The sequence below is a fragment of the Panulirus ornatus genome, chromosome 1 (genome assembly GCF_036320965.1).
Source record: "Panulirus ornatus isolate Po-2019 chromosome 1, ASM3632096v1, whole genome shotgun sequence".
In the NCBI taxonomy this organism is placed as follows: Eukaryota; Metazoa; Arthropoda; class Malacostraca; order Decapoda; family Palinuridae; genus Panulirus; species Panulirus ornatus.
Genome location: NC_092224.1, coordinates 51,677,353 through 51,700,949, shown reverse-complemented (window position 1 = coordinate 51,700,949; position 23,597 = coordinate 51,677,353). Strand labels below are relative to the sequence as shown.

The 23,597-nt window shown below is 40.8% G+C and overlaps 1 protein-coding gene and 1 pseudogene across 2 annotated transcripts in view; both read right to left on the bottom strand.

The window, feature by feature from the left end:
- Window positions 1–23,597, bottom strand: part of Oseg4 (intraflagellar transport protein Oseg4) — a 600,898-nt gene that overhangs the window by 350,425 nt on the left and 226,876 nt on the right. For both annotated transcript variants that reach the window (XM_071662283.1, XM_071662291.1), the window contains exon 6: window positions 22,135–22,300. In XM_071662283.1, the coding sequence (XP_071518384.1) occupies window positions 22,135–22,300 (166 nt within the window). The remainder of the gene's footprint in view (window positions 1–22,134; window positions 22,301–23,597) is intronic.
- LOC139745668 (phosphatidylcholine translocator ABCB4 pseudogene) lies at window positions 197–18,102 on the bottom strand (annotated as a pseudogene).

Here is a 23,597-nt window from a genome sequence, read left to right as displayed (position 1 = left end):
CTTCTTTGGTGTAGTGATAAGCTTCACTGACCATGAACTACAAATGGTTCTGCCTGGGTTTGAAACCCGGGCATAGCAGTCAGCCTACAGCCCCTTGGGGTTGACTTAAACTGTGTGTGTGTTATGCTCTCTCCCTGTGACATACAAACGAATACCGATAAAAATCACAAGCACAAACACACATGCATAGAAAAAAAAATTTAAGGGTAGTGAAATACTCTATCTAGCATGAAACAGTAAAAGAATTCTTATTGGTTAGCTTGATAAAGTGAAAAATAATGACCTTTCTTTTCAATAAGCTGTGCATGTGTGCCAGCTTCCACTACTTGACCACCCTGCACCACTGCAATTGTGTTGGCACCCTGGATGGTAAAAAGGCGATGAGCAATAACAATGCTGGTGCGACCCTCCTGGGCATGTTCTAAGGCCTCTTGAACTACCTTCTCACATTCAGTGTCAAGGGTAGAAGTTGCTTCATCAAGCATTAGTACAATAGCGTTCCTTATTAACGCTCGTGCAATGGCTATATGTTGCTTTAGTCCACCAGACAATTGGGTTCCTTGTGCACCAGCTCTAGTATCATAACCATTTGAAGATATTCTATAAAGGCATGAATATTAGCTTGTTTTGCAGCACCAACAATTTCATTGCGTCCAACTTGCCGACAATTGTCACCATAAGCAATATTCTCTGCAATAGTCGATCAAAGAGTACAGGCTCCTGGGAGACAAGGCTAAGTTGGTTCCTCACCCAGCCAACATTCACATATATATATATATATATATATATATATATATATATATATATATATATATATATATATATATATATATATATATATACACATTTACTTTTTATTTTTTTGCTTTGTCGCTGTCTCCCGCATTTGCGAGGTAGCGCAAGAAAACAGATGAAGGAAATGGCCCAACCCACCCCCATACACATGTATATACATACACGTCCACACATGCAAATATACATACCTATACATCTCAATGTACACATATATATACACACACAGACATAAACATATTTACACATGTACATAATTCATACTGTCTGCCTTTATTCATTCCCATCGCCACCTTGCCACACATGGAATACCATCCCCCTCCCCCCCTCATGTGTGCGAGGTAGCGCTTGGAAAAGACAACAAAGGCTCCATTCGTTCACACTCAGTCTCCAGCTGTCATGTAATAATGCCCGAAACCACAGCTCCCTTTCCACATCCAGGCCCCACAGAACTTTCCATGGTTTACCCCAGACGCTTCACATGCCCTGATTCAATCCACTGACAGCACGTCGACCCCGGTATACCACCTCGATCCAATTCACTCTATTACTTGCCCGCCTTTGACCCTCCTGCATGTTCAGGCCCCAATCACTCAAAATCTTTTTCACTCCATCTTTCCACCTCCAATTTGGTCTCCCACTTCTACTTGTTCCCTCCACCTCTGACACATATATCCTCTTGGTCAATCTTTCCTCACTCATTCTCTCCATGAGCCCAAACCATTTCAAAACACCCTCTTCTGCTCTCTCAACCACACTCTTTTTATTTCCACACATCTCTCTTACCCTTACATTACTTACTCAATCAAACCACCTCACACCATATATTGTCCTCAAACATCTCATTTCCAGCACATCCACCCTCCTGCGCACAACTCTATCCATATCCCTCGCCTCGCAACCATACAACATTCTTAGAACCACTATTCCTTCAAACATACCCATTTTTGCTCCCTCAATCTGATGCTCTGTACATGCCTTCACTCTCTCAATCAATACCCTTCCATATAATTTACCAGGAATACTCAACAAACTTATACCTCTATAATTTGAGCACTCACTCTTATCCCCTTTGCCTTTGTACAATGGCACTATGCACGCATTCCACCAATCCTCAGGCACCTCACCATGAGTCATACATACATTAAATAGCCTTACCAACCAGTCAACAATATAGTCACCCCCTTTTTTAATAAATTCCACTGCAATACCATCCAAACCTGCTGCCTTGCCGGCTTTCATCTTCCGCAAAGCTTTTACTACCTCTTCTCTGTTTACCAAATCATTTTCCCTAACCCTCTCACTTTGCACACCACCTCGACCAAATCACCCTATATCTGCCACTCTATCATCAAACACATTCAACAAACCTTCAAAATACTCACTCCATCTCCTTCTCACATCACCACTACTTGTTATCACCTCCCTATTACCCCCTTCACTGATGTTTCCATTTGCTCCCTTGTCTTACGCACTTTATTTACCTCCTTCCAAAACATCTTTTTACTCTCCCTAAAATCTAATGATACTCTCTCACCCCAACTCTCATTTGCCCTCTTTTTCACCTCTTGCACCTTTCTCTTGGATGTGACTGGCTTCCTGAGTGCTGCATGAATCCCATAGAAGGGACTCCTTGAGCAGGAAGGTAAGGGGCCAATGGAGAATTTTTCTTCTTAGTCTTGGTCATCTGTTCTTGACACTACCTTGTCTTGGATAAAATAGCAAAAACTCACAGCTCCTTGTCCACCCCCAGGCTCAACATACTTTTTCATGGTTTACCCTGGAGGTTTAACATGCCCTGGTTAAGTCCACTGACTGCATTTCAACCCCAGTATACCACACTGTTCCAATGCACTCTATCTGATGCAAACTTTTCACCCTCCTGCATATTCAGGACCCAATTGCTAAAATCTATGTCACTCCATCCATCAATCTGCAATTTAGTCTCCCCATTCTTGTTCCCTCCTTTTTGACACACATATACTCTTTGTCGATCTTTCTTCACTCATTCTCTTCATGGGAGGGTTGGTGCTGGCATGGATTGTTGTTTTGCCTTGTTAATTCTTCATATATACAAAATGAATCTTACCAAACCTTCCTGCCCCAGAAGTCCTGCAGCACTTGGAAAGCTTGCCACATCCACCAGTCAGGACCATGGGTCATAAAGTGTTATATTAATATTCATTTCATACATGACTACCCTAGGACCAATTTCCAAGGCTTCTTTTTAAAGTCTCCTGCACCCCACAAGGCTGTGCTACTTCCAGTTGCAGGGAAATGTAGACTCGTTTGCAGTGATAAGTTCTTTAACAAAACTGTACTCTTAATGGTACAACTTTGTCAAAGGTGACCTTCCACTTGTTGAGTAACCTTAATTACATAGAGTCTGTTAGCACCAATATATATATATATGGATAAGGGAGAAAGAATACTTCCCACGTATTCCCTGCGTGTCGTAGAAGGAAACCAAAAGGGGAGGGAGAGGGGGGCTGGAAATCCTCCCCTCTCATTTTCTTTTTTTTTTTTTCCAAAACAAGGAACAGAGAAGGGGCCCAGGTGAGGATTTTCCCTCAGATGCCCAGTCCTCTGTTCTTAACGCTACCTTGCTAATGCAGGAAATGGCGAATAGTTTGAAAGAAAGAAACAAATATACATATATATATATATATATATATATATATATATATATATATATATATATATATATATATATATTTTTTTTTTTATACTTTGTCGCTGTCTCCCGCATTTGCGAGGTAGCGCAAGGAAACAAACGAAAGAAATGGCCCAACCCCTCCCCATACACATGTATATACATACGTCCACACACGCAAAAATACATACCTACACAGCTATCCATGGGTTACCCCAGACGCTTCACATGCCTTGATTCAATCCACTGACAGCACGTCAGCCCCGGTATACCACATCGATCCAATTCACTCTGTTCCTTGCCCTCCTTTCACCCTCCTGCATGTTCAGGCCCCGATCACACAAAATCTTTTTCACTCCATCTTTCCATCTCCAATTTGGTCTCCCTCTTCTCCTTGTTCCCTCCACCTCCGACACATATATCCTCTTGGTCAATCTTTCCTCACTCATCCTCTCCATGTGCCCAAACCACTTCAAAACACCCTCTTCTGCTCTCTCAACCACGCTCTTTTTATTTCCACACATCTCTCTTACCCTTACGTTACTCACTCGATCAAACCACCTCACACCACACATTGTCCTCAAACATCTCATTTCCAGCACATCCATCCTCCTGCGCACAACTCTATCCATAGCCCACGCCTCGCAACCATACAACATTGTTGGAACCACTATTCCTTCAAACATACCCATTTTTGCTTTCCGAGATAATGTTCTCGACTTCCACACATTCTTCAAGGCCCCAGAATTTTCGCCCCCTCCCCCACCCTATGATCCACTTCCGCTTCCATGGTTCCATCCGCTGCCAGATCCACTCCCAGATATCTAAAACACTTCACTTCCTCCAGTTTTTCTCCATTCAAACTCACCTCCCAATTGACTTGACCCTCAACCCTACTGTACCTAATAACCTTGCTCTTATTCACATTTACTCTTAACTTTCTTCTTCACACACTTTACCAAACTCAGTCACCAGCTTCTGCAGTTTCACACATGAATCAGCCACCAGCGCTGTGTCATCAGCGAACAACAACTGACTCACTTCCCAAGCTCTCTCATCCCCAACAGACTTCATACTTGCCCCTCTTTCCAAAACTCTTGCATTTACCTCCCTAACAACCCCATCCATAAACAAATTAAACAACCATGGAGACATCACACACCCCTGCCGCAAACCTACATTCACTGAGAACCAATCACTTTCCTCTCTTCCTACACGTACACATGCCTTACATCCTCGATAAAAACTTTTCACTGCTTCTAACAACTTTCCTCCCACACCATATATTCTTAATACCTTCCACAGAGCATCTCTATCAACTCTATCATATGCCTTCTCCAGATCCATAAATGCTACATACAAATCCATTTGCTTTTCTAAGTATTTCTCACATACATTCTTCAAAGCAAACACCTGATCCACACATCCTCTACCACTTCTGAAACCACACTGCTCTTCCCCAATCTGATGCTCTGTACATGCCTTCACCCTCTCAATCAATACCCTCCCATATAATTTACCAGGAATACTCAACAAACTTATACCTCTGTAATTTGAGCACTCACTCTTATCCCCTTTGCCTTTGTACAATGGCACTATGCACGCATTCCGCCAATCCTCAGGCACCTCACCATGAGTCATACATACAGTAAATAACCTTACCAACCAGTCAACAATACAGTCACTCCCTTTTTTTAATAAATTCCACTGCAATACCATCCAAACCTGCTGCCTTGCCGGCTTTCATCTTCCGCAAAGCTTTCACTACCTCTTCTCTGTTTACCAAATCATTTTCCCTAACCCTCTCACTTTGCACACCACCTCGACCAAAACACCCTATATCTGCCACTCTATCATCAAACACATTCAACAAACCTTCGAAATACTCACTCCATCTCCTTCTCACATCACCACTACTTGTTATCACCTCCCCATTTGCGCCCTTCACTGAAGTTCCCATTTGCTCCCTTGTCTTACGCACTTTATTTACCTCCTTCCAGAACATCTTTTTATTCTCCCTAAAATTTAATGATACTCTCTCACCCCAACTCTCATTTGCTCTTTTTTTCACCTCTTGCACCTTTCTCTTGACCTCCTGTCTCTTTCTTTTATACATCTCCCACTCAATTGCATTTTTTCCTTGCAAAAATCGTCCAAATGCCTCTCTCTTCTCTTTCACTAATACTCTTACTTCTTCATCCCACCACTCACTACCCTTTCTAATCAACCCACCTCCCACTCTTCTCATGCCACAAGCATCTTTTGCGCAATCCATCACTCATTCCCTAAATACATCCCATTCCTCCCCCACTCCCCTTACTTCCATTGTTCTCACCTTTTTCCATTCTGTACTCAGTCTCTCCTGGTACTTCCTCACACAGGTCTCCTTCTCAAGCTCACTTGCTCTCACCACCCTCTTCACCCCAACATTCACTCTTCTTTTCTGAAAACCCATACAAATCTTCACCTTAGCCTCCACAAGATAATGATCAGACATCCCTCCAGTTGCACCTCTCAGCACATTAACATCCAAAAGTCTCTCTTTTGCACGCCTGTCAATTAACACGTAATCCAATAACGCTCTCTGGCCATCTCTCCTACTTACATAAGTATACTTATGTATATCTCGCTTTTTAAACCAGGTATTCCCAATCATCAGTCCTTTTTCAGCACATAAATCTACAAGCTCTTCACCATTTCCATTTACAACACTGAACACCCCATGTATACCAATTATTCCCTCAACTGCCACATTACTCACCTTTGCATTCAAATCACCCATCACTATATATATATATATATATATATATATATATATATATATATATATTTTTTTTTTTTTTTTTTTTTTTTTTTTATACTTTGTCGCTGTCTCCCGCGTTTGCGAGGTAGCGCAAGGAAACAGACGAAAGAAATGGCCCAACCCCCCCCCCATACACATGTACATACACACGTCCACACACGCAAATATACATACCTACACAGCTTTCCATGGTTTACCCCAGACGCTTCACATGCCTTGATTCACTCCACTGACAGCACGTCAACCCCTGTATACCACATCGCTCCAATTCACTCTATTCCTTGCCCTCCTTACACCCTCCTGCATGTTCAGGCCCCGATCACACAAAATCTTTTTCACTCCATCTTTCCACCTCCAATTTGGTCTCCCTCTTCTCCTCGTTCCCTCCACCTCCGACACATATATCCTCTTGGTCAATCTTTCCTCACTCATTCTCTCCATGTGACCAAACCATTTCAAAACACCCTCTTCTGCTCTCTCAACCACACTCTTTTTATTTCCACACATCTCTCTTACCCTTACGTTACTTACTCGATCAAACCACCTCACACCACACATTGTCCTCAAACATCTCATTTCCAGCACATCCATCCTCCTGCGCACAACTCTATCCATAGCCCACGCCTCGCAACCATACAACATTGTTGGAACCACTATTCCTTCAAACATACCCATTTTTGCTTTCCGAGATACTGTTCTCGACTTCCACACATTTTTCAAGGCTCCCAAAATATATATATATATATATATATATATATATATATATATATATATATATATATATATATATATATATATATATATATATTTGCTTTGTCGCTGTCTCCCGCGTTTGCGAGGTAGCGCAAGGAAACAGACGAAAGAAATGGCCCAACCCACCCCCATACACATGTATATACATACGTCCACATACGCAAATATACATACCTACACAGCTTTCCATGGTTTATCCCAGAAGCTTCACATGCCCTGATTCAATCCACTGACAGCACGTCAACCCCGGTATACCACATCGATCCAATCCACTCTATTCCTTGCCCTCCTTTCACCCTCCTGCATGTTTAGGCCCCAATCACACAAAATCTTTTTCACTCCATCTTTCCACCACCAATTTGGTCTCCCACTTCTCCTCGTTCCCTCCACCTCCGACACATATATCCTCTTGGTCAATCTTTCCTCACTCATTCTCTCCATGTGCCCAAACCATTTCAAAATACCCTCTTCTGCTCTCTCAACCACGCTCTTTTTATTTCCACACATCTCTCTTACCCTTACGTTACTTACTCGATCAAACCACCTCACACCACACATTGTCCTCAAACATCTCATTTCCAGCACATCCATCCTCCTGTGCACAACTCTATCCATAGCCCATGCCTCGCAACCATACAACATTGTTGGAACCACTATTCCTTCAAACATTACCATTTTTGCTTTCCGAGATAATGTTCTCGACTTCCACATATTCTTCAAGGCTCCCAGGATTTTCGCCCCCTCCCCCACCCTATGATCCACTTACGCTTCCATGGTTCCATCCGCTGCCAGATCCACTCCCAGATATCTAAAACACTTTACTTCCTCCAGTTTTTCTCCATTCAAACTTACCTCCCAATTGACTTGACCCTCAACCCTACTGTACCTAATAACATTGCTCTTATTCACATTTACTCTTAACTTTCTTCTTTCACACACTTTACCAAACTCAGTCACCAGCTTCTGCAGTTTCTCACATGAATTAACCACCAGCACTGTATCATCAGCGAACAACAACTGACTCACTTCCCAAGCTCTCTCATCCCCAACAGACTTCATACTTGCCCCTCTTTCCAAAACTCTTGCATTCACCTCCCTAACAACCCCATCCATAAACAAATTAAACAACCATGGAGACATCAAACACCCCTGCTGCAAACCTACATTCACTGAGAATCAATCACTTTCCTCTCTTCCTACACGTACACATGCCTTACATCCTCGATAATATATATATATATATATATATATATATATATATATATATATATATATATATATATATATACGTATGTAAGTAGGAGAGATGGCCAGAGAGCGTTACTGGATTACGTGTTAATTGACAGGCGTGCGAAAGAGAGACTTTTGTATGTTAATGTGCTGAGAGGTGCAACTGGAGTGATGTCTGATCATTATCTTGTGTAAGCTAAGGTGAAGATTTGTATGGGTTTTCAGAAAAGAAGAGTAAATGTTGGGGGGAAGAGGGTGGTGAGAGTAAGCGAGCTTGGGAAGGAGACTTGTGTGAGGAAGTACCAGGAGAGACTGAGTACAGAATGGAAAAAGGTGAGAACAATGGAAGTAAGGGGAGTGGGGGAGGAAGGGGATGTATTTAGGGAATCAGTGATGGATTGCGCAAAAGATGCTTGTGGCATGAGAAGCGTGAGAGGTGGGTTGATTAGAAAGGGTAGTGAGTGGTGGGATGAAGAAGTAAGAGTATTAGTGAAAGAGAAGAGAGAGGCATTTGGACGATTTTTGCAGGGAAAAAATGCAATTGAGTGGGAGATGTATAAAAGAAAGACACAGGAGGTCAAGAGAAAGGTGCAAGAGGTGAAAAAGAGGGCAAATGAGAGTTGGGGTGAGAGAGTATCATTAAATTTTAGGGAGAATAAAAAGATGTTTTGGAAGGAGGTAAATAAAGTGCGTAAGACAAGGGAGCAAATGGAAACATCAGTGAAGGGGGTAATGGGGAGGTGATAACAAGTAGTGGTGATGTGAGAAGGAGATGGAGTGAGTATTTTGAAGGTTTGTTGAATGTCTTTGATGATAGAGTGGCAGATATAGGGTGATTTGGTCGAGGTGGTGTGCAAAGTGAGAGGGTTAGGGAAAATGATTTAATAAACAGAGAAGAGGTAGTAAAAGCTTTGCGGAAGATGAAAGCCGGCAAGGCAGCAGGTTTGGATGGTATTGCAGTGGAATCTATTAAAAAAGGGGGTGACTGTATTGTTGACTGGTTGGTAAGGTTATTTAATGTATGAATGACTCATGGTGAGGTGCCTGAGGATTGGCGGAATGCGTGCATAGTGCCATTGTTCAAAGGCAAAGGGGATAAGAGTGAGTGCTCAAATTACAGAGGTATAAGTTTGTTGAGTATTCCTGGTAAATTATATGGGAGGGTATTGATTGAGAGGGTGAAGGCATGTAAAGAGCATCAGATTAGGGAAGAGCAGTGTGGTTTCAGAAGTGGTAGAGGATGTGTGGATCAGGTGTTTGCTTTGAAGAATGTATGTGAGAAATACTTAGAAAAGCAAATGGATTTGAATGTAGCATTTATGGGTCTGGAGAAAGCATATGATAGAGTTGATAGAGATGCTCTGTGGAAGGTATTAAGAATATATGGTATGGGAGGCAAGTTGTTAGAAGCAGTGAAAAGTTTTTATCGAGGATGTAAGGCATGTGTACGTGTAGGAAGAGAGGAAAGTGATTGGTTCTCAGTGAATGTAGGTTTGCGGCAGGGGTGTGTGATGTCTCCATGTTTGTTTAATTTGTTTATGGATGGGGTTGTTAGGGAGGTGAATGCAAGAGTTTTGGAAGGAGGGGCAAGTATGAAGTCTGTTGTGGATGAGAGAGCTTGGGAAGTGAGTCAGTTGTTGTTTGCTGATGATACAGCGCTGGTGGCTGATTCATGTGAGAAACTGCAGAAGCTGGTGACTGAGTTTGGTAAAGTGTGTGAAAGAAGAAAGTTAAGAGTAAATGTGAATAAGAGCAAGGTTATTAGGTACAGTAGGGTTGAGGGTCAAGTCAATTGGGAGGTAAGTTTGAATGGAGAAAAACTGGAGGAAGTAAAGTGTTTTAGATATCTGGAAGTGGATCTGGCAGCGGATGGAACCATGGAAGCGGAAGTGAATCATAGGGTGGGGGAGGGGGCGAAAATCCTGGGAGCCTTGAAGAATGTGTGGAAGTCGAGAACATTATCTCGGAAAGCAAAAATGGGTATGTTTGAAGGAATAGTGGTTCCAACAATGTTGTATGGTTGCGAGGCGTGGGCTATGGATAGAGTTGTGCGCAGGAGGATGGATGTGCTGGAAATGAGATGTTTGAGGACAATGTGTGGTGTGAGGTGGTTTGATCGAGTAAGTAACGTAAGGGTAAGAGAGATGTGTGGAAATAAAAAGAGCGTGGTTGAGAGAGCAGAAGAGGGTGTTTTGAAATGGTTTGGGCACATGGAGAGAATGAGTGAGGAAAGATTGACCAAGAGGATATATGTGTCGGAGGTGGAGGGAACGAGGAGAAGTGGGAGACCAAATTGGAGGTGGAAAGATGGAGTGAAAAAGATTTTGTGTGATCGGGGCCTGAACATGCAGGAGGGTGAAAGGAGGGCAAGGAATAGAGTGAATTGGATCGATGTGGTATACCGGGGTTGACGTGCTGTCAGTGGATTGAATCAGGGCATGTGAAGCATCTGGGGTAAACCATGGAAAGCTGTGTAGGTATGTATATTTGCGTGTGTGGACATATGTATATACATGTGTATGGGGGTGGGTTGGGCCATTTCTTTCGTCTGTTTCCTTGCGCTACCTCGCAAACGCGGGAGACAGCGACAAAGCAAAAAAAAAAAAAAAGCAAATATATATATATATTTTTTTTTTTTTTTTTTTATACTTTGTTGCTGTCTCCTGCGTTTGCGAGGTAGCGCAAGGAAACAGACGAAAGAAATGGCCCAACCCCCCCATACACATGTATATATATATATATATATATATATATATATATATATATATATATATTCAAAAAAAAAAAAAAAAAAAAACGAGAGGGGAGGATTTGCAGCCCCCCGCTCTCTCCCCTTTTAGTCGCCTTCTACGACACGCAGGGAATACGTGGGAAGTATTCTTTCTCCCCTATCCCCAGGGATTTTTTTTTTTTTTTTTATTTTTTATTTATTTTTTTTTTTTTTAATTTTCCAAAAGAAGGAACAGAGAATTGGGCCAGGTGAGGGTATTCCCTCAAGGCCCAGTCCTCTGTTCTTAACGCTACCTCGCTAATGCGGGAAATGGCGAATAGTTTGAAAGAAAGAAAAAAGATATATATATATATATATATATATATATATATATATATATATATATATATATATATATATATATATATATATATATATATATATATATATATATATCAACATATATGCATATAAATATACATACATACACAGACATATACATGTATACACATGTACATATTCATACCTACTTGCCTTCATCCATTACCAGCGCCACTCTGCCCCACAGGAAACAGTATCGCCACCCCTTGCATCAGTGAGGTAGTGCCAGAAAAGCAGACAAAAAAGGTCACATTCATTCACACTCAGTCTCTAGCAGTCATGTGTAATGCACCTGAAACCACAGCTCCCTATCCACATCCAGGCGCCTTTCCATGGTTTACCCCAGATGTTTCACATGCCCTGGTTCAGTCCTTTGACAGCACATCAACCTTGATATACCACATCATTCCACTTCACTCTATTCCTTGCACACCTCTCACCCTCCTGCATGTTCAGGCCCCAATCATTTAACTCCATCCTTCCATAGTTTTCCTTCTAATTCAATGTTACTTTCATCACAATTTAAAGTCTTGAAACACTTGAAAAGTCTTTAAAAAATTCAACATGCTGGACTGGCTATCATATAAGAAAGGCATATACTATGGTTTGTACCAAGAAATACATATGTCAGTAAACGCATGGAGAAACTTTTTTTTATACTTAATCGTCATTTCCCACATTAGCTGGACAATACTAGGAACAGATATAGAAAGGCTGCATTCACTCACATTCATTCTCTAGCTGTCATTTGTAATGCACCAAAACCACAGCTCCCTATCCACAATCAGGTCTCATAGACCTATCTATGATTTACCCGGGCTGCTTTGCATGCCTGGTTCAGTTCAGTGACATGTCAACCCAGTATAAGACACTGTTACAATTCACTCTATCCCATGCATGCCCTTTCACCTTCCTGAACGTTGAGGCCCTAATCACTCACAATCTTTTCCATTCTACCCTTCCAACTCCAATATTGTCTAACCTCTCTCCTTGTTCCCTCTACTTTTGACACACATATCCTCTTTGTTAACCTCAATTCACTTATTCTCTCCATACATCTAAACCAATTCAGTTCTCTCAACCACACTCTTCTTATTACCACAAGTCTCTCTTACCCTTCTGTGACTTACTTGATGAAACGACCTTACACCGCATATTGTCCTCAAACATTCTATTTCCAACACATCCACCCTTCTCCACACATCATCATCTACAGCCCATACCTCACAACCATATAACACTTTTGATACTACTCTACCTTCAAACATACTCATATTTGCCATCCCAGACAATGATCTCTCTTTCCACACATTCTTCATTGCTTCCAGAATCTTTGCCCTCTCGCCCACCTTATGACTCACTTGTACTTCCATAATTCTAATCATAGTAATATCCACTCCCTGGCATCTAAAAAACTTCATTTCCTTCAATTTTTCTCCATTCAAACTCCAACTCCATCTAACATGTTCCTCTTCCCTACTAAATTCAATAACCTTGCTTTTATTTATATTTACTTTCAACTTCTGTCTATTACAAACTCTTCCAAAGTCAGCTGCCAACTTCTGCATTTTCTCAATTGAATCTGCCATAATTACTGTACAATCAACAAACAACAATCAAATCACTTCCTAAGCCTCCTCATCCCCTACAGATTGGAAACTCGTTCCTTCTCTAAAACTCTCACAAGTACTCCCTCACAATCCCATCCATAAACAAATTAAACAGCCATGGTCTCATCACACCCCCTGCTGCAGGTCAATCTTCACACAGAACCACTCATTTGCCTCTCTTTCCACTCATACACATGCCTTGGACCCATGATAAGATCTCTGCTTCAAAAACCTTTCCTCCCATACTATATATCCTTGAGACCTTCCACAAGCCATCTCTGTCAACCCTATCATATGCATTCTCCAGATCCATAAATGCTTCATACAAATCCTTCTGTTCTCTAAGTATTTCTCACACACATACCTTAAAGCAAACACCTGACCCACATCTCCCCTACCATTTATGAGACAACACTGTTCTTCACTAGTCTGATGCTCTGTATGTGCCTTCACCCTCTCAGTCACTACTCTCTCATACATCTTACCAGGTACACTTAACAAGCTTATGTCTCTGTAGTTTCAATACTCACCTTTATCCCTCTTCCCTTTAAACTTACCTCTACATGCATTCTGCCAATCTTCAGGCACCTCATAATGATACATGCATACATTGCAAATTCTATCAAACCAATCAACAACCACCTCCTTTCTTAAGAATTTCAGCTGCAATTCCATCCACTCCAGCTGCTTTTCCACATTTCATCTTACATAGGGCCTTCACCATCATTTATCTCTTCACTAAACCACTCTCCATGACTCTCATTTTGCATACCACTCCAACCCAAACACCCTACATATGCCAACCAATCATCAAACACATTCGACCTTCTCCTCACTTCATCACTACCTGTCACCATTTCCCCATTTGCCTCATTTATCAATGTTTCCATTTGCTTTCTTGTTTTTTTGCATTATATTAACCTCCTTCCAAAACATCTTGTTCTTTTTAAAGTTTTATGACACCCATACCAACTCTCATTTGCCCTCTTTTTCAATCCCAGCACCTTCCTCTTAACCTTCTGCTGCTTTATCTTATACTTCCCCCAATCATTTGCACTCCTTCCCTGTAAGTAGCACCACTAAATCTTTCTTTTCTCTTTCACTAGCACCATCACTTCATCCAACTAATCACTGCCCTTTCTAATCTGCCCACACCATACCTTATGCATGCCACATGCATCTCTCTCACATGCTAGAACTGCCCTCCTAAATATCTCCTATTCCTGACTCACCCCCCCTTGCTTTTTTAGCACTCATCTTTTGCCATTCTGCACTCAATCTCTAATATTTCTTAGCATAAATCTCTTTTCGAAGCCCATTTACTCTCATCACTTTCTTCTCACCCATCATGTTTCCTCTTTTCCAAAAACATTAACAAATCTTCACACTTGCCTCCACAAGATAATGATCAGGCATCCCATCAACTGCCCTTCCTAGCATATTCACATCCAAACGTTTTTCTTTTACATGACTATCAATTACAATAGTATGTGATCTAATAATGCCTACTGACCATCTTTCATATTCACATTTATACTTGTGTATGTCCCTCTTTTTAAGCCAGGTATTCCTAAACAGTCCTTTTTCAGCATACAACTCCACAAGCAGTTCACCATTTCTATTCAAAATTATACCCTAAACTGCCACATAACTTACCTTCACATTTATATCTCATATCACTTAATACCTTGCATCAAAACTGCTGACTCATTCATTCAGCTGTTCCCAAAAACCTTGCCTCTCAATGACCTTTCTCAAGGCCAGATGCATAAGCACTAATAGTCACCCATTTCCTACCATCGACTTTCCTCTTTACCCATGTCAGTCTAAACCTCACTTCCTTACACTCTATCACACATTCCAACTTCCTGCTTCACCAGTAGTTCTACTCCTTCCTTAGACACTTGTTCTTTCGCCAATCCCTAACTTTACTTCTAAAACATTTCCAAATCATGCTTTCCCCTTTACCTTGAGCTTTGTTTCACTCAGAACCAGGAAATCCAAACTTCTTTCCTCAAACATCCTACCTATCTCTCCTTTCTTCTCATCTTGGTTACATCAATACTCATTCAGACACCTACATCTGAGCATTCAAGGAGGATGAGCACTCCCTGCTTTGCACTTTCTTCTGTTCCATCTTTTAGAAATTGGAAAACAAGAAGGGGAGGGTTTCCAACCCCCACTCTCACCATCTTTAGTCACTCTCTATGACACACACAGAATATGGAGGTAGAATTCTTTCTCCCCTACCCCAGGGATACTCTACCTAGAAATAGGAAAACAGAAAAAGAGAAGAAAATACCAAAATGACAAATTAGAAACAAAAAAACAGGAAATAGTAAATATCAGAGAATAATCTAGGGTTTCAGGAAAAATGACAATCAACTAAGATGCATAGTGAATGTAGCAAGATAATATCAAGGTGAGCAAATTATGCATGTTTATATATGTACCTAATGGTCTGAATTGCCAAACAGGTTAAACCTTCTAACTTCAATTCTCTTGATAATCATCATAACAAAGTAAAACTGACACATGATTATACTGTACTCATGTAAACCAACTAAACAGCAAAATAAGAAAAAAAAACAGTAAGAGAAAAAATCAGAAACAAACAGGAAACAGTAAATATCAAAGAATAATCTGGGGTTTCAGGATAAATGACAATTAACCAAGATGCAATGTGAATGTAGCAAGATAACATCATGGTGAGTAAATCATGCATGTTTGTATATATACCTAATAGTCTGAAATGCCTCACAGGTTAAATATTCAAATTTCGATTCTGTTGATATTCACCATAAAGTGAAATTAACAATATACTCATTTAAACCAACTAGACACAGCAAAACCTGAATTAGCAGGGGATAGAGGAGGAAGAAATTATCCACAAATTTAGTGCATACACAGTAATAAGCAGTTGATGAGCAGAAGCAGGAGAAGGAACTCCTATCCTCTTTGCATTATCACTTTCCAAAAACAGGAGCAGAAGGAAGAGCTAAGCAAGAATCTTTTCCTCAACAGCTCAGGATGGGGTGTCTGAATGTGCATGGATGTAACTAGAAAGAGAAGAAAGGAAAGATAGGTGTGATGCTCAACTCAACAAGGGCAGCCAGGGAATATTCTGGCTCTATGTGTGAATAATTTGAAAGTAAATAGAATGGTTTGGAAATGTTTGGGGAGAAGGGGGATATAAAGTAAGGTTAGTGAGATGGTGAGAGCTAAGGAGGGAGTGGCACTGTCATGAAAGAGGAGCTGAGGGAGTGCGTTAAAGTTTTAAGAAAAGTGAGTATCAAGGGAAATAAGTAAAAGATAGTGCATATGCACCTGGTGGTGACATGAGTGAAGAAGGGGGGATGCTTTTTTTTGGAGAGGCTGAGGGAGTGTTTCAGTAATTTTTACACAAGGGATTTTACCTTTGTGAAAGAGGATATGACTGCAAGAGAGGGTGGTGTAGCAATATTAGGAGACATGGGTTACCCAGTGTAAATCAAAATGGGAAACTAATTGTGAAATTGAGTGCTGAAAAGGGATTAGTGACTGGGAATTCTTTGATTAAAAAAAGTGCATAAATAAGTATATGTGGGTGAATGGTGCTGGGGTCAACGGACATTATTGGATTATATGCTAAATAAGCAGGAGTGAAAAGAAAAGGCTGTTGAATGTGAATGTACTGAGAGGGGCAGCAATTGAAAAGTCTGATCATTTTTTGGTGAAGGCAGGAAGACAGGAAATGATGTGTGTAAAAGAATTGGTGAAATTGAGTGAGCTTGAAAAAAAAAAAGGACTATGTGCAGCGATACTAACAGAAAAGTAAAAAGTGGTATATGGGAACAGTATATGAAAAAATGGGACTGGAAGAGATGCAGTAGGTATTTAGTAAAGCAGGCTATGTGTATGGGGAAGTGCATGGCATAAGGAAGGTGGGAGCTGAGAGTTTGAGAAAGGGAACTGAGTAGTGAGATGACGGTAAATTGCTAATGAAAGAGATAAAAGAGGTTCATGGACAGTATCTCCAGGGATGGAGAGCAAGTAAGTGGAAGGTGTACAAAAGTACAGGAGATGAGAAAAAGGAAAAATGAGAGATGTAGTGCACAAGTATCAATGAACTTCAGGGAGAATATGAAATGTTTTAGGAGGTGAACTGAGTAGGAAGAACAAGAGTACAAATAACAGTGACAGCGAGGAAAGTAGTAACAAGTAAAGAAAAGGTCAAAAAGAGAGTAGGTGAATATTCTGATTCACTAAAGAATGTGACAGAATATAAGATGGCAGATGTATGCTTGGACTAGGTGGCACATGGAAAGACAGTCTTAGCAAATCGTTTGGTAAAAGAAAAGAGGGAGCAAAAGCCTTGATGAAGATGAAGTGTGGAAAAGTAACAACAGCTAAAGGGACTGCAGTTGATTCCCAAAGAAAGGGGGTAACAGTATTGTTGACTGGTTACTCATGGTATTCGGTGTCCGTATGGATCAAGGAGAGTACCAGAGGACCAGCAGAATACATGTAGAGTGTCTTTATGTAAGGGCAAAGGGACATAAGTGACTGCTCAAATTACATATATATATGCCTGTTGAGTATATCTGGTAAGGCATATGGGAGACTGGCGATTGGAAGAGTGGTAGCATGCATGGAGAATCAGATTAGATAGGAGCAGTGTGGATTCAGGAGAGGTAGAGGATAAGTGGGCCTGATGTTTGTTTTACAGTATGAGAAATACATAGAGAGAGATAGCATCAACCTTCAAGTTGCCAGAAAGCTGCCACTGGTATTTCTTGTAGTTTATGCAGTTCAAAAGATGCCTCATGTTGTTATATGATTACTTCATATGGACGGCATGACCAACTGATATTGATGGCAACATGTTGCCATCATATTGCAGAGAAACTTTAGACTCAAATTTGACAAGTCTATAGACAGTCTCCACTCCTCTGGATTATTGTTAATGCTGAGGGCTTACTATCTGACCATCTACATCACTGAAGGTGACAAGGTTATCTTCATTCTTAAAGAATGGAGCAAAATCTTTCTGGCAGGTATGAAACACAGACAGTGTCACATTTTCATCAAAGAGATTCCACTTTTGCAGTCTCAAGCCCAACAGTTCTGCTTTACTCTTCAACAGCTCCAAATCTCTGATGAAGTTGCTTAATCTATTCAGTGTGGTCATGTAGGCCAGCAGACTTCACCATAGGTGTGATATCAGGATCTCTTGATGTTGATGGCTCACATGTTTCACAAATTTCATCATCCTATTCATCCTCCAACTTTTCACTTTTTCTTCTTATACATACCGACTGTAGGTACCATGCAGAAGTAACCATCAATTCCATCCAAACCATAACACTGCAAAAGGCACCGATCACCTTTTGCAATTTAACCAGCTCCAAAGGTTAGTTGCACAAGCATTGGAGTATGTGTGTGGGGCCCAACTCTTGTGATGCTCAGCCTTACAGCCAAAGCAAAGATTATAGACTTTCCTGATGATCAGAGTTATGGCACACTTCTGTGATGCAAAAGTCACCTTCCCACAAACATAACGAAAGTTATCTACAATGTTCACACTCTGACAAGGCATCCTTATTGACATTCAGCAAAGAAATCATTCAACAGCCAGTGTTGGTGTCACGTTCACCAGGTGGAGCACAGAGGTGGATGGTGAGGTCAGCCAGTATACTAGTGAGTGTTTCACATGGCCCTTCACACAACAAGACCAGTTCGTTTCATCAGAATAACAGAATACAAGCACACAGTACTGCAAGATGCAATAAGTTTTGTATTGTATTGTATTGTTTTTGTACAGTGAAAATGGCTTACACTCTAATTACAACATTCAAGCAAGCTTCAAGTTAAATACAGACTTTGGAATACAAAACAACAACTGCATAACAAGAGCAAGAAATGAACAAAAACATTGGGTATGAAAAAATTAAGAAAACAAGTACAAAGCATATGCACTCTGGCAACTTCTCAGAAAGAAATGATACGTAGCAAGTAGGGTAATACAATACCTTAGTGCTGATTGCATTATCCACATCCTGAACAGTTCAGGGTTGCCAGATTTTGCATCAAAGCTGCACAACACTAAAACCAGTGTATATCATATATATCAGGACCCACCCAATACCTTCAAAACTAGAGCCAATTAACACCTTTAAGCATTATATTCATGCTCAGCACCCTAAAGTTAGTAAAGATTAGCTACTTTCAAAACTTTTGGTAGTACATCAGTGTAATCACTCACCTCTCACAAACCACTTCTTTTTCCCCACATCAGTTTGGAGCTAACTTACTTATACTCTTTCATACATCCCTAAACTCCTACTTCAACACTAATGCTACCTTTACCTTACCTCTTGCCTCACACCAACCCCTAACTTAACTCCTGAGACATTCCTAAACCATTCCTCCCCTTTACCCATGATCTTTGTTTCACTCAAGACAAGAACATCCAGTTTCCTTTCCTCAAACATACTACCTAACTCTCTTCTCATCTTCATTACATTCACACACATTCAGACAACCCAGCCTGAACCTTTAAGGAGGATGAGCATTCCTTGCTTGGATCCCTTCTTCTGCTCCATCCTTTAGAAACTGAAATGCAAGAAAGTGGAATTTCTAGCACTCCACTCCCACCCCTCTTGGATGTCTTCTATGACACACAAGGAATATGAAGGTAGAATTCTTTCTCTCCTGTCCCAGGGAAGTTTTGCATTTATGATAACCTATTTATACTGTACAGGGAAGGAAATTTACACTTGTGGGGTGCCATCTCTTGAACATTCTCTTTCATGAAGATTCTTAAATTTGTGCATGCTGTCTGCATCAACCATTTCCTCAGTCTTTCTATACCATTCATGCACCACATTTATGCTGCAAAAGTGCTTCTATACATCTTTTTCAACAAGTCTCTTGTTAAATTTCATGGTATACCCTTACATCTCTTGAAGTTCTGTTCACTGACTATGTCATCTAAGTTTTATGAACTTAAGGGTTTTCATCAGCTCATCCTTCATTCTACTCTCTTCTACAGTTGACAAATTTAAAGCCTCAAGCCTTTCACTGTAACTCAGCTCCTTAATTCTGGTATCATCTTTAGTGCCCTCGTCTAAGCCTTCCCTATTGTCTCTTTAAGCTTCTTTGGGTGCCATGACTAAACCTAAGAAGCATACTCAAGCTTTGGCCCTATGCTGGATGTGAATAGCTTGCTAATTTTTCCTCATCCATGTGCTTGAAATATTTACTTATATTTGCAAGCAGACAGTTTATCACCTTAACTGTTCTCCCAGTGCAAGACTCTGGTGACAGGTTAGGAATGATGTTGGTTCCCAAGTCCTTCTCACACACAGAATCCTGAAGATTATTTTCTGCAAGATAAGCTCATATTGAGGCCCATATTGAGGCCTTCTTTCACTTTACCCCATCCTCATTACTTTACATTTGCTTGGGCTGAATTTCATCAACCATGTATCCGACTAATTCTGGAGTCTGTTTAGGTCCCCTTGTAAATCAATGCAATCCTCCTCGCTTTTCATTTTCCTTAGGACTTTTGCATCACCTGCAAACACATCAAAGTAGGAGTTCATACTTTCAGATAAGTTATTATAATAACTAGGAATAATAATAGTGCCAAAACAAAACCCTGTAGCACTCCACTTGTCAACTCGACCACTTTGGAGATAACCTCTGACATCTGTCCTTTATTCCCTTCCACTGATATAGTCTTCGATCCACTGAAGGAGTTTCCCATTTACTCCCACCTAGTGATCTAGCTTCTAATCAGCCTTCCTTGCAGTACAGTGAAAAATAATTTCTGGCAATCCAGAAACAAACAATCTATCCAGGCTCCCCTTTTCGGGTGATTCGGGTGATAAACTGCAAAAGCTGGTGACTGAGTTTGGTAGACAGTGTGAAAGAAGAAAGATGAGAGTAAATGAGAATAAGAGCAAGGTTATTAGGTACAGTAGGGTTGAGGGACAAGTCAATTGGGAGGTAAGTTTGAATGAAGAAAAACTGGAGGAAGTGAAGTGTTTTAGATATCTGGGAGTGGATTTGGCAGTGGATGGAACCATGGAAGCGGAAGTGAGTCACAGGGTGGGGGAGGGGGCAAAAGTTCTGGGAGCGTTAAAAATGTGTGGAAGGTGAGACCATTATCTCGGAAAGCAAAAATGGGTATGTTTGCAGGAACAATGGTTCCAACAATGTTATAAGGTTGCGAGGAGTGGGCTATAGATAGAGTACTGTGGAGGAGGGTGGATGTGTTGGAAATGAGATGTTTGAGGTCTTTTGATCGAGTAAGTAATAACAGGGTAAGAGAGATGTGTGGTAATAAAAAGAGTGTGGTTGAGAGAGCAGAAGAGGATGTTTTGAAATGGTTTGGTCACATGGAGAGAATGAGTGAGGAAAGATTGATAAAGAGGATATGTGTGTCAGAGGTGGAAGGAACAAAGAGAAGTGGGAGACCAAATTGGAGGTGGAAAGATGGAGTGAAAAAGATTTTGAGCGATTGGGCCTGAACATGCAGGAGGGTGAAAGGCGTGCAAGGAATAGAGTGAATTGCAACAATGTGTTATACCGGGGTTGACATGCTGTCAACGGATTGAACCAGGGCATGTAAGGCGTCTGGGGTAAACCATGGAAAGTTTTGTGGGGCCTGGATGTGGAAAGGAGCTGCAGTTTCAATGCATTATACATGGCAGCTAGAGACTGAGTGTGAACGAATGTGGCCTTTGTTGTCTTTTCCTGGCGCTACCTCATGTGCATGCGGAAGAAGGGGGTTGTCATTTCATGTGTGGCGGGGTGGTGACGGGAATGAGTGAAAACAGCAAGTATGAATTATGTACATGTGTATGTATGTATATGTCTGTGTGTGTATATATATATGCATACATTGAAATGTATAAGTATGTATATGTGCGTGTGTGGATGTGTATGTATACACATGAGTATGTGGGTGGGTTGGGCCATTCTTTCGTCTGTTTCCTTGCGCTACCTTGCTAACGCGGGAGACAGCGACAAAGTAAAATAATAATAATAAAAAAATCTGTTTATACTGCAGACCAGCAAGAACACATATTTACAGAAGCATAATATGAACCTGTAAACCTGTTCTGATAGAATAAAGAGAAGAAAATATAATTCCACACCTGATGATGAAGCACTATTAGAATCTATGCTACTAGAAAATTCTGTGTCAACTTACTATCATCACTTTCATTGCGCATTATTTGCATTCGTCCATTATCATAACATATGGCTAGTGTAGGACAGTCTGGTTCAACATAGCCATTGCGTCCATTGTACCATGTAAGCCCCACAACCATGGCACCCAAACCCAGGCTACCAAGACACTGGATGTTTAAGCGACTCTGAAAATATTAACAAAAATAGGAGACTGATGGTACAGATTCATCAACACACAATTGCCCTTTTTTGTGTCTAATATGGGTGTTTGGATCAAAACAATGGCATGTAAAAAAAAAGATGAGAAGTAACTGTGATATAAAACATAACCACCACAATTACAACATCATATTATTGCTTTTATGCTAAGGAGATCATATACTGGGGAATAGAATTCTACAACCAGAATACAGAGCTTTGTTACAAAGGGTTTACTGAAATCCATGATGAAGAGTTTAGCATTCAGATGTGACTGGGAAGAGAGGAGAGAGAGGCCAAACAAGAAAAAGATATGGTTAAAATGAAATTCTGTCAAAAAGCTAAAGAAGATAAGAATGCACTGAAGTGAAGATGAAAGCAGTACAAGAGGAGTAAAAAATAAATGCTTTCAGATAAAGAAAGGAGAACAGAGAAACTGCATACAAAACAATGTGAGCACAGGGAGTGAAATTCTGGTACTGTTCCACAGAGTCAAAAGGGCTGTTAAGGAGGCAATGAAAGGCACTAAATTTGTTAGAAAAGACATAACCTGTTTTTGAAAGATCTTTTCTATAATAAGTATACTAATGAAGTCCCTCATCTCATAGAGTGTGTAGAAACACTTGACTGGCCACTGCAAGTGCTATGTCACTATCTGTCTATATCTCAGATGCCTGTTCCCTCCAGGAACTCCCCTCCCATTAAGGGAGTAGTCATGTCAAAAGTCTCCAAGCATCCCCATCCTTTTATGTTTCCCTCACATGCATCATTCAATGCATTCTTCCACTATTTTCTCTTCTTCCATTACTCTTCCACTCTACCTGCCCATGTCACAGGGGGTCTCCCTCTCACACTAACCCCTTTAATTGTACTATCATATGCTCTTATTGTAGACTTCCAGTCTTGCATTCTTTCTACATGCCCAAACCACCTCAAAGTATCAGACTTCATCCACTTAACAATTCATTCCCTTTGCATTCCATGCCATACCACATCCATCATACAACCCCTCTTTTCTTCTTCATTCCATCTAGTCATACCACATGCTCCTCTCAAATAGCTCATTTCCACAGCCTGGATTCTTGACCTCTATGACGCATTCCACATCCACGTTTCAGCTGCATAAGTCAGGATCAGATGGACTTAGCTGTCCCTTGATCCTCTCTTCACTTCCATATATACATCTCTACCCTTCATTATTCAATTAAGGGACCCAATGACTCTTTAATCTTATACTAGTCTCTCCCTTATCTCTTCTTCCAACTCAACAGGCTCCTATATACT